General features: G+C 42.3%; 1 protein-coding gene across 1 annotated transcript in view; it reads left to right on the top strand.

The window, feature by feature from the left end:
* The window catches only part of LOC142214426 (mucin-5AC-like), a 69,770-nt gene that overhangs the window by 36,677 nt on the left and 20,207 nt on the right, over positions 1 to 12,886 (top strand). Inside the window, exons 16-23 of the mRNA XM_075283372.1 lie at positions 474 to 638; positions 1,541 to 1,635; positions 2,603 to 2,733; positions 4,055 to 4,306; positions 5,995 to 6,041; positions 7,622 to 7,719; positions 11,028 to 11,179; positions 12,110 to 12,248. Of these exons, the coding sequence (XP_075139473.1) occupies positions 474 to 638; positions 1,541 to 1,635; positions 2,603 to 2,733; positions 4,055 to 4,306; positions 5,995 to 6,041; positions 7,622 to 7,719; positions 11,028 to 11,179; positions 12,110 to 12,248 (1,079 nt within the window). The remainder of the gene's footprint in view (positions 1 to 473; positions 639 to 1,540; positions 1,636 to 2,602; positions 2,734 to 4,054; positions 4,307 to 5,994; positions 6,042 to 7,621; positions 7,720 to 11,027; positions 11,180 to 12,109; positions 12,249 to 12,886) is intronic.

Below are 12,886 nucleotides of genomic sequence, written 5' to 3'. Positions count from 1 at the left end.
CAACAGGGTGGCTCAATGGTTAGCACTGCAGCCTTGCAGCACTAGAGTCCTGGGTTTGAATCCCACCAGGAACAACATCTGCAAGGAGTTTGTATGTTTTTCCCATGTTTGCGAGGATTTCCTCCAATTCTACAAAGACATACTGATATGGGGAAAAATGTACATTGTGGGCCCTATATAGGACTCACAATCTACATTTTTTTAAAAAAAATGGCTGGGTTGTTAGAGAAACGAACTATGTGTATGTCAGTGAGAATAAGAATGAAGACCCTACAAGCTGTATTGTTAAGGATACTGAGTCTCAAAAAAAAAAAAAAAAAAAAACTTGTTGGGAACAGTAGGTCCTTGAGAGCCTCAGAGAGTTCAGATTGGTCTAGTGCATAAAAAAACAGACAACAGATAACAAAACATCAACTTTACTATCTAGAACAATCTGTTGCTATGTATTTTATGGTTATTATTTTACTTTCCAGGACTATGTGGAAATTTCAACAACATACAAAAAGATGACTTAAGGACTATAAGTGGCATTATCGAGGGTTCGGCCGCTGCCTTTGTGAACACATGGAAAATGTCATCGAATTGTCCAAACATCCAGGACACATTTGATGATCCTTGTACTCTGAGTGTAGAAACTGGTAGGCATCTGATTCAATCCATGATCCTTTTTAAAGAGGACCAGTCAGCTCTCCTGAGTCCTGATATAGCTGCGTTACAATATAATTGTATAGCGTCTAGGGAACATACTTTTTTTTATAACTCTACGTTGTGCTGTTCCTCTGTTATTGCTCCTAGAAACTCTTGAGTAAATTGACAAGTGGGTGTTGAGGGTGTGTCCCTACACAGGTGTGTCCCTACACACTCAGGCCGTGAAGGGACATAAGTATTTTACTATGATAATGGTAACATCCAGTTGTCAATTTATTCATACACTTTTTGCTTAATAAAAATGTTCTAGAATTGTTATTTCTTGGGTAAGAGAAGCCAGGAGAGTTGACAAGTCCTCTTAAAATTGGGACTTTTACACCCCCGCCCAGGGAATGCACACAAATCACATGGGACGGCCAACTTTGGGCAGGGTTTTCATAAACTAGACCCAGTTTCCTGTATTAGGCAAGCCAAATTTGCCTGCATCATCTCAAAAATTGGGGACTAGGGTTGAGCCGACCTTGAGATTTCAAGATCGATTTTAAAATCTGATTACCGATCACTTTCCAGCCGATCCCGATCTCGATCGTGAAATTTGCTCAATCGCCGATCGGAATCCGGTCTTTTCAGATCCCGATCGCTCAACCCTAGTCAATGCTTCTCTAGGGGAAAAGTCACTTGTAGGGTTGAGCCGATCTTGAGATAACCTCGAACTTGATCCCCCTGGAAAAGATCGGGATCGGAATTCCAATCGTGATCGTGAAATTTACTCGATCGCCAATCGGAATCCGATCTTTTCCGATCCCGATTGCTCAACCTTAATGGGGATGAGTCTAAGTAGACAAAAACATTGCAGGAGATTAAGCAACTTCTATATGTTTTATTTTTTTAGCTGAGTACGCAAAGCATTGGTGTGGGCTACTTGTGAATCGTACTGGGATCTTCAGTCCATGCCATAATCTAGTGGACCCATATATGTATTACAAGGTAAATAATATTGCTATCTCAACTGAACTTTAGATAGGATATAGATTTTAGGTTCTGTTTGTCTGCCATTAAAAATACAAAAACCTAAAACTTGAAGAAGAACATTGTGTAAAAGCAGGATCGGGATCTATCTGAAAATAGATCCTGCATGGCGGTCATGACTGCATTAAAAACAAAAGCCATGACGCTAATGTTAACCTATTGCTACCATCCAGAATACTTATTGATTATAAATACAAAGAATCTCTATTTTATAGTGTAATGTGGTGAAAATTACTGTATAATGAAGACTACCCGATCACAAAAGCAAGATGTTGTAGAGAAAAGCTAAGGTTCCTTTAAGCTGCTTACAATGGGTGTCTGTATCCTTCATCTTCCGCTCACTCCTCCCCAAACCCCTTCCATAGATTCCTATAGATAGACTGCGTAGTCTCAAACATGTGAGCTGCAATCTGTCCTCAGACGCATGTAGCAGAGATTTTAGAGTGAAAGTCAGTGAGGGGGATACATCTGGCATGATGCTAATTTATTTGACTATATAATGTTGTATAGTTGTACCAAGTCTGCAAATAACAGTAGAAGGCCTGTAATTCTCCATATCGACAATGGTTTTCCAGTTGGGACAACTCTTTAGGGTGTCTGCCTTGTTGTCTTGTACAGGAGTCAGACACACCTCATGGCATGTTCTGGGATACTGTTTTAGACCTGTCAACAAGCCAAATTAAAAAATTCTGTTTTTGATCTGATGCATCTGAACTAGAAGGGATCTATGGTGGATCCCTTCACACACACATATATTTTACCTTACCTTTCTTCTTTATTGGACATTGTATTTGCTATTCTGTAGGGTTGATCTTACTGGGATGTCTACCCTGTGATAAGATTAAAGAACAATACTATCTTCATTGGTTTCTTGATTTTGGTACATAGGAAAAGGAAAAACCATACAAATATTCTTTATTTTCAGAACTGTTTGACGGATACCTGTAGCTGTGACAATAGTGAAGACTGCATGTGTGCTGCCCTCTTCTCTTATTATAAAATATGTGCAGCTAAAGGGATCATACTAACCGATTGGCAAACTGTAGTCTGCAGTAAGTATAGAATTTGCTTCTAAAAATTTAAAGGGGTATTCTTCTCTTATCCTTGGGAATATGGAATCTATGCTATGTCCATAGCATTAAATAGTTATGCCTAAGTTACAGAAACAGCGTAGGTGCTAGGCTGTTTCTCTTAGTTCCATTCACTTCTGTGGGAGTTCTAGAAATATGATAAGACTGTGTGCTCAGTTGCTTATTCAGTTTTGGCCACAGCAACATAACAACAGCAAGACTGATGGTAACATGCTAAGTTTTACTCTATCTCCGATCATTAGACGCTGGGGTCTGAAAAAAACCCAGAGTATAATAATTGTTCATGTGTGGTCTACAATGGGGCATAATAGTGTGTGCAGGGGCCACAATGGGACATAATAGTGTGAGCAGGGGACACTATGGGGCATAATAGTGTGTGCAGGGGCCACAATGGGGCATAATAGTGTGGGCAGGGGCCACTATGGTGCATAATAGTGTGGGCATTGGCCACTATGGGGCATAATAGTGTGTGCAGTGGCCACTATGGGGCATATTAGTGTGGGCAGGGGCCACTATGGAGAATAATAGTGTGTGCAGGGGCCACAATGGGACATAATAGTGTGAGCAGGGGCCACTATGGTACATAATAGTGTGGGCATTGGCCACTATGGGGCATAATAGTGTGTGCAGGGGCCACTATGGTACATAATAGTGTGGGCATTGGCCACTATGGGGCATAATAGTGTGTGTAGGGGCCACTATGGGGCATAATAGTGTGTGCAGGGGGCACTATGGGGCATAATAGTGTGGGCATTGGCCACTATGGGGCATAATAGTGTGTGCAGGGGCCACTATGGTACATAATAGTGTGAGCAGGGGCCACTATGGTACATAATAGTGTGGGCATTGGCCACTATGGGGCATAATAGTGTGTGCAGGGGCCACTATGGTACATAATAGTGTGGGCATTGGCCACTATGGGGTATATTAGTGTGGGAGGGGGCCACTATGGGGCATAATAGTGTGGGCAGGAATGCGGTTTGTGCAGGAAGGGGGGGTCAGGGGGCCCCAAGTCAGATGTTGACCTTGGGGCCCCACCATTCCTAGTTACGCCACTGCAGGAAGGGTTAGGTGGACCCCATTCTTGATATATATGTAGGTTCCAAAGACGGAAGCCACATCTATCAGACTAAAATATAAATGTCTAAAAGGCAAATACCCCTTTAATGAGCATTTACCTTTCATAAGACAATAAAAACCTTTCAAACATATAGATAAAGTAACATGGTTCAAATATTTCTAACATTTTTTTCTAACCATTGTATTTTTTATGTATTTGCAGACAGGTTTACAACATACTGTCCAAAGTCACAACTGTATAGCTACCAGATTAGTTCCTGTCTACACACTTGCCATTCACTAAGTGAGCCTGACGTCCTCTGTAAAGTTCACTTTGATCCATTGGTTGGGTGTAATTGTCCACATGGCTTTTATCTGAATGAATCTGGTATCTGTATTCCTGTTTCCACCTGTCCTTGTTACTACAAAGGCAATGAAGTGCTCTCAGGCCATTCCATAACTGATAATGGAGTCATTTGGTGAGTATTCTACATTTGATGGTCAATAAGAATAATTTAAAGGGGACCTTTCAGTTTCTCGGGCACCTGCGGTTTTATATAGTGCTAGAAAGCCAACAGTGAGCTTAATTCAATGTACTATCGGCTTTCCCATTCTGTGTCCCTGGGGAAGAGCTGTTGGTGCCATTATCGTAGCTCTTCAGTGTCAGAAGGGCGTTTCTGACAGTCTGTGAGGAATGCCCCTCCTGACAGTAGAGTCCATAGCGCTGTACTGTCAGAGAGGATGTTCCTTATCCCAGTGATGAGACTGAGCAGTGAGGAACGCCCTCCCTCCTCATGACAATACACGTTCATAGACTTGTATTGGAGGGGGTGTTCGTCACAGCTCAGCATCATTGCTGGGCGGTAAGGAATGCCTCCTCTGACGATACAAGGCTATGCTAGAGTACTGGCACACTTTCAGATTTTCCAGTGATGTTCTGTTTCCCCACTTCCGGAAATTGAACGTCATCAATACTACTCCATCATACTTACTTTCCTGTTACTTCCTGTTCGGATCTTCTGGGCAAGGGACATCACTTCTAGATCCAAACAAGTAAAGTCCCGTGCCTTTAAGGTCATGCCCTGAAGACAGGTAAGTATGATGAGGTGAGTTAGTTAAGAAGGGCCAGTAGTGGGAGAGCTATCTAGGGAAACAGGGATGGGGTGTGAGTTAGAAAGAGAGGGGGAAGGTGTGAGGCCCAAAGCAATATGGTAGTTGTAGGAAAACAGAAGTTACACATTCAAAACAAAAGCAGATGATGCCTGGAGCTCCCAGAGAAACCCAGAAATCACTCAAATCACCACTAAAGGTAGTTGGTTGAACTTATTAATAGCACAAACTGACCTTTTTTTTTCGAAAAATGACTTTTTGCCTGCAAAACCTCTTCAAATATAGTACAAAGTGCCTCTTACTCTGGAATACTACACATAGAGATAGCAAATCTGTAAATCTGTTGCCCAGAATCATCCTGACCTGGATTGTCTTGAACAACACAAAGTGAGCCCCATGAAAGAATGTGGAAAAAGTCTGGCATTTTTGGCGCCAATGTTCGTGTGCCAAAAATTCATCCACTTTTGTCTCAGAAAATTGGTGCGGTAACTTTAATAATTTAATTTGCTGCAATGCTAAATTTTTGCTACATCTGTATGAACAAAATATGTCAAAAATATGAAAAAAAATTACATAGAAAAACGATACCATGTGGGTAAAAAAAACCTTCCAAGCAAATTAGGTGCCAGAAGTTCCAAAAAAAGGTCCAGCAAATAACCCTTCTGGAACAAAATTTAACAAATTAAATTTTGAAAATTTTGAAAAATTAACAGAAGTAACAATCACTACTTGGCATTGGAGCCATCAGGGGGCCCAAAGATCTCCACAAAACAGAAGGCCCCCAGTATTTGCAATGGGGTCCAGGAGCTTCAATTTACTCCTCTGCATCCATATATTGGGTAAACTTAATGGGGCAAATGCGGCAAATAGGTAGAGACGAATCACATGCCAATAGGGCCAGCCATATACCCTGTGGGCATGAGATTAAACTTTATAATCCTTGCAGCCATGTTTAGTGGTATAAATACTTCCAAAAATATTCTTTCAGGTTTATATAAAAGGCAAACAATGGCCAACTCTTTGGGGTTTATCAGATTTTCTTTCTTTGCTATTTTAGCTACTGTAACAGAGGAAAACTAAGCTGTATCGACCCAGCCCATACAGGTAAGGAAAGTTTACAATATCAGCTTGATCAGCTTTGATGTTTATGGCATTCTGTAAAGTTGTTAGTCCTTTTTGGTATAGGTAGTAGTGATGTGATCAGACATTATAGGACCTGCTGAGAACACCACCAAATGTATTACACCTTTATTACCCTTAATGTACACTAGTAAGTTTAGGTCCAGAAATATATGCAAATTGTATTTTTATATCTCTATATGAGCGCCCCCTAATGGCAGTTGTAGGTAGCCCCTTTGCAAGTATTACAGGAAACTGCAAAGCAAAAACAGTTCAGTGTTCGGCCCCGTCCACTATAGTAACCATAGAAGTTGTCTGCTTCTGTGGTAGAAATAGTTGGTGCTCTTTTTATTAATGCTGTACTTATATACTATTTTCTTGTAGCTACTATAATATTCCTTTCCACCCCTTCCCACACTATACAGTACATTTATATCCTGGGGGGGGGGGGGGGTGATAAATGTGTTGCACATTGATGCTGCGGGCTTAAAACTGATCTCATGCCATCAAAAGTGAGTCTCACCTGAAACATAATGGTTGTTAAAGTTGGGATCTTGGAATTTTTTTGGCGATCACACGTAAAGAATAACTTTAAGAAAGGCTATTCTTCTTCCACCTTTAGATGTCTTCGCCGTGCCTTTGTTCGGTATAAATCCTGGTTTTCGTCGGTATGCAAATGAGTTCTCTCCAGCACCGCCTCCATCTTCTTCAGGAACGGCCTCTTCAGGCGTCTTCTTCTGGCTCTGGGGGTGAAACTTCTAGGCCTCGGACAGAGCCAACTGCGCGTGTCCGCAACCACAATTAAAATTTTCTTGTGGCCTGTGGGCATGCGCAGTCGGCTCTGCCCGAGGGCCGAGGCCTAGAAGTTTTATCCCCAGTGCCAGAAGAAGACACGTGAAGAGGCCGTCCCTGAAGAAGATGGAAGCGGAGCTGGAGAGTGCTCTTGCAGCATTGGGGACACCCCCAGTGCTGTTTGAGTACTGGGGCCCGCCCCCAGTGCTGCAAGATAACTCATTTGCATACTGACGAAGATCGGGATTTAAACCAAACGGTGGTGCGGAGAAGACATCTAAAGTTGGGAGATGAATAGCTTTTCTTAAGGCTATTCCTATGTGTGATCGCCCCAAAAAATTATTTTAATGGTAGAATCCCTTTAAGTCCCACCTCTGGACTAGCCCTAGAACTGCACCTAAACCCATAAACAGGATGGAAGAGCCCACTTTCAAGTCAGGTCTTGTGAGCAACCCTGGGTCATGCTCAAATTTGGTAGACTTGTTGCTAAATATTAAGAACTCTCCAGTCTACAATGGTTTCTAATGTCTGAACTTACTGGGATTCCATCAGAAAATTCTTAACTATCCAGGTTACTATGATCACCATTTTATTACATCATGATTTCTTGCCTTAGATTTCTGCCAGAACAAGTTGTAATGGGGATTAAAAAGGCTCAAGAAAGACATGGATCCCTTTCTTGAAAATAGCGATAATAGCACTAAATTTTTGGTGTTCACGCAGTCTTTTCACTTTTGGAATAAAGCTTCTTATTCTTTTCTCTTGCTTTATAGAATGTAAAAGTCCAATGACTTTTGCTAGTTGCAATTCCTTTACAGAAGACATAGGAATAGAGTGCGCCAAAAGTTGTCACACTCTGGACATGGATTGTGTGAGTATGGGAAAGTAACTTGTTAAAGGAGTACTTTTGTTTCAGCTAACGACTTTATTCATTGTATAATGGTTTGTGTAATTTTTTAATATAATTTATGTATCAATTTTTTGGTTTTCAGGACTTCTGCTTATAGTCATTGAGTTTAGACATTATTTCCAGAAGATAAAAATCTATCCTGGTTATATTATGCTTATATAGGGTGAAAGGCTCATTACAGTTCAGTTATCAGATCTCACTTTTGTAACAAGCTATTAGGGTTGAGAGATCGGGGTCGGAACCGATCCGAACCTGATCGATGATCGAGCAAATTTCACGATCGGGATCAGCTGGAAAACGATCGGAAATCGGATTTTGAATATCTCAAGATTGGCTCAACGCTAAAAGTGACTTTTCCCATAAAAAAGCATTGACTATGGTTGAGCGATCGGGATCAGGAAAGATCAGATTCCGACAATTGAGCAAATTTCACGATCAAGATTGGGATCGGTTGGTAAATGATCGGAAATCAGATTTTAAAACCAATCCTGAGATCTCGAGATCGGCTCAAACCTACTAGCTATACACCTGTGAGATTGACTTGCAATCTGAATACCGCACCTTATAAGGGTGCATTCACACGGAGTAACGTGCTGCACGACCTGGCACGTATACGCTGTGTGAGATTTTGAGCGCCGTAAACGCTCCCATTGATTTCAATGGGAGTTAGTCTCGTATACGCCGCGTTATTTTGCGGCCGGGATCAAAATAATGGCTGCAAAATAATGCGGCGTATACGATCCAGGCTCCCATTGAAATCAATGGGAGCATATACGGCGCTCAAAATCTCACACGGCGTATACGTGCCAGGTCACACGGCACGTTACTCCGTGTGAATGCACCCTAAGGGTGTGTTCACATATATCAGTTTCATCAGCATCAGTTTTTTTGTTCTTTCAAATCACTACAACTGATATCAAAGTCTATGCAAATACGCATCCAATGTGCTTCACCTTTTTCAGTTTTCATCATCGTTTGTTCAATGTTTTATGACATCACAAAAAGTTAGTACTGTGACTCCTCAAACCCCACTTCTCCTCTCATCTGGTCAACTATATTCAGGCTGGAGCAGGGCCAAGTAAACGCAATGCAGATTGCTGAACTACAACCGTAAAAGTGAATGGGATTTACTAAAAAATTGTCAATCTTATCAATGCTATTACAATACTGTTTGCATTGCTGTTTTTGCATTTACTGTAGTGTTATGGTTCTGGTTCTGGTTATTTTATGTAGATAAACAGTTTCGGACTGGAACGTCTAGGTCCTGCCAATGGAATTGATTTTAAGGATTCACCCTACCACTACTGGCATCGTGCCACTTTCCTGGCCCAATCAGATTTATAATTTATACCAGTTTTTTGGCATAAACCATGCCAGAAGTTTGAACAAGTAAGGAGCTGGTGTGGAGTTTTATTTAGGGGAACAGACCCTGGAGGATGCTCTTTCGTTATGGAGGAGGTCTGCACTTCATTATAAAATAGTCATGACCTAGAGCAGATGGAAAACAATTTTCTTGATTAATCAGAGATGCTGCAGTATGTATCGACAGCAGCATCTAAGGGGTTAGGTGGCTGATATTGTTGTATCCACCATTAGAGCTGGCACTGACCCTGCAGCATAATGGTATAGTGGTCTCAGCAAGCCCTGAGGTCCAGGAGATGCTAGGGATTGGAGTTCAGAAAGGGTCAGGGAAGAGTAAGGGCCTGGGAAGAGTAAGGGCCTGTTCAGATGGTGCAAAATGAAGAGGAATTGAGGCGGACTTCTGCCTCAGATTCCTCCTCATTTTTCATCCCTCCAACTCCACTTGGTGGAAAGCTGAAGCACTTTACTGGCTCCCAGATGGTATAAAGCACCCTTTACCAGCCTCCACATGGTATAACATGCCCATTTCTGGTGTCCACATAGAATAACGTCACCTTTACTGACCCCCACACAGTATAACGCACCTTTTCTTGTCCTCCACAAAGTATAACATACCCTTTCCTGGCCACATAAGCTATGACGCCCCCTTTCCTGGCTCCTGCACAATATAATGCTTCCTTTTCTGCTCTTTACATAGTATAATGCTCTCTTTCCTGAGTCCCATATAGTATAACATCCCCTTTCCTGACCCCCATAGGGAATAAAGTTTCCATTTACTAGACTCCCACACAGAATGTTTCCCTTACGGACCCCCCACATAGTACAGGCTATGGATGGACCAACTCCCTCGGGGGGAGAGAGGAAAGAAGGACTGCGCTCGCCCAACTCCCTCGGTCCTTCGTTCCTCTCTCTCCCCGAGGGAGTTGGTCCATCCATAGCTTGTGGTTTTGATGTCACTCCGATGTGGGTCCAGCTGCCGCAACGCTTACCATCCTCTTTTTATACATCTACCAGGGTTGTTGTGTCCCACACAACCCAGTCAGGTGAGTGGCCATTTTCTTTGATCTTGTTGTAATACTACCTATACTACACATTGGTCGGCTCGGTGCCTCTTTCTCTTTTTCCCCCACATGGTACAATAGTAATTGCTCTTTACTGGACCTGCACACTATACTGCCTCATTGTAAGCCCCAATAGACTACAGGCGCCTATACAGTAAGGACCCCTTTACTAGCCCTCCATACAGTGACTATCTGCTTGAGTAATTTACCTTCTCTTCTTCATTCTTCAGCCTCCATGAGGTTCTGTGCGCCAATGAGGGCATTCCGACGTGAAGACGTCGTGCTTGGCACATGGAGCCCCAAGAGGCTGAAGAAATAACAGGTAACAGAGGACACTGCTGTGTGCAGGAGCAGGGATAGGTAAGTAAATAGCAGCCATTATTGGCTGGAATAATCCAGTTGGTAACGGCCTATTAAAAAATCAGGGGGGGCCCGGCTGAAGCTCCCCTAAAGGCACATAGATAAATATAAAATGAAAAAAAAACCTTAAATAAAATGAGATAAAATTAAAAACTTCCCATAATAGATTTATTATGGTTTTTAGTATTGGATTTAATATTCCTGCTGACCTCGCCAGCTTTATCGAAAATGATGCCTGAAATCTTCACCATCTCTGAGTTGGCATAGATTTTAGAACAGGTCCCCTGCTGGAGGATGTGCCTCATTTACGAGGTCGCATTCTTCACCAGAGCCACAGAAATAAAGACCAGCATTCAATACATTGGTCTTTATAAATCACCCCCAAAATCTAAGACCTTATTACTTTACATTTTTCAGCAACATCACATTTAAATCATGTAATGAACTTTTCCATTGACTTGTGATTGTTCTCTTTGGATTATGTAGTATGCTACTAAGTGTATACCAGGCTGTGTGTGTCCACCTGGGCTTATATCTGATGACAAGGGAGGATGTATTTATGAAGATGACTGTCCGTGTATACACAATGGAGCCATGTATAAAACAGGCACAACGATTCAAGTCAAATGTAACACTTGGTATGTATAACTTATATATTTCAGTAAATTTGGATTAAAGCGATCCTATCATTAAAATACAATTTTTTCTGACTAACACGTAGGAATAGCCTTAAGAAAGGCTATTCTTCTCCCACCTTTAGATGTCTTCTCCACGCCGCGGTTCGGTAGAAATCCCGGTTTTCTTCAGTATGAAAATGAGATCTCGTAGCACTGGGGGCGGTCCCGAGCACTCAAACAGCACTGGGGGCATCCCCAATGCTGCGAGAGAACTCTCCAGAGCAGCCTCCATCTTCTTCTGAAACGGCCTCTCCCCGTGCCTTCTTCCGGGACTGGGGTCAAACTTCTACACATGCGCAGTCAGCTCTGCCATTGGGCCTCAGGCAGAGCCGACTGCACATTCCCACGGCCATTTTTTGTGGCCGCTTACGCTCTGTACTCCGTTGATCTACAGGAGCATACTGTGCATGCGCAGTACGATCGCGTAAGCAGCCACAAAAAATGGCAAAGACGACTGCGCATGTGTAGAACTTTGACCTCAGTGCCGGAAAAAGACGCGGGGAGAAGCCGTTGCAGCCAAAGATGGAGGAGGCGCTGGAGATTTCTCTCACAGAATTGGGGACTTTTTCCTTTTTCGATGCCTACGTTTTCCTGCTTCCTGTGCCACCTTCCCTGCACAGTTATTGGTGCAAAAAAAGGGTGGGAGGGGATACGAATTTTTACTGTGTTTACCACGATCGAACGGTATTCCGTCATCTCTACTATACATATAAAAAAATCTGTATATACCATCAATGATTTGTATACATTTCCCTCTTACTCTCTGGCGGAAGGGCCTCTATCCATAATCTCCTAGAGACTCTAGTAGTCTAACAGGGTAGTCGCGCTCAACTTCTATTCATTGTAGCTGAGACATTCCCTTGAAAATATATTGTTAATGTTTTTTTACAGTGTTTGCGAGAAACGAAAGTGGGAATGTACAAACAATACTTGTTTAGCAACCTGTACAGTCTATGGGGATGGACATTTTATCACCTTTGATGGAAAAATCTACAACTTTAATGGTGAATGCCAATATACCCTCACTCAGGTATTGTCTAAATTACAAGACTCAACAAAACTATATTTTATTCCTGGTATAAAGCAAACTATTTAATAGGTAGCTTGTCATGATGGACATGTAGTCAGCTCTACTGGCAGCATGTTATAGAGCAGGAGGAGCTGAGCAGGTTGATATATAGGTTTGTACCTTATTGATTTCAATTATTTCTTATTACGGCTTTAGGAGACCAATGGGTAGTCTCACTAAGTGACTGACAGTAATCCCTGTATACCCTGAAGGAATACAGTGGCAGCCATCAGTCAGTGATAAGGACTAGAGATGAGCGAACAGTGTTCTATCGAACACATGTTCGATCGGATATCAGGGTGTTCGCCATGTTCGAATCGAATCGAACACCACGTGGTAAAGTGCGCCAAAATTCGATTCCCCTCCCACCTTCCCTGGCGCCTTTTTTGCACCAATAACAGCGCAGGGGAGGTGGGACAGGAACTACGACACCGGGGGCATTGAAAAAAATTGGAAAAAGTCATTGGCTGCCGAAATCAGGTGACCTCCATTTTAGACGAATAGTGGATTTCAAATCCGGGTCATATGAGAATGTGAACTTTGTGACTATGAGACAGGGATAGCTGTACAGGCAGGGATAGCTAGGGATAACCTTTATT

Source organism: Leptodactylus fuscus, chromosome 7, assembly GCF_031893055.1.
Source record: "Leptodactylus fuscus isolate aLepFus1 chromosome 7, aLepFus1.hap2, whole genome shotgun sequence".
Classification (NCBI taxonomy): domain Eukaryota; kingdom Metazoa; phylum Chordata; class Amphibia; order Anura; family Leptodactylidae; genus Leptodactylus; species Leptodactylus fuscus.
Note: the sequence above shows the minus strand (reverse complement) of the source record. Positions and strands in the feature narration are given on the sequence as shown.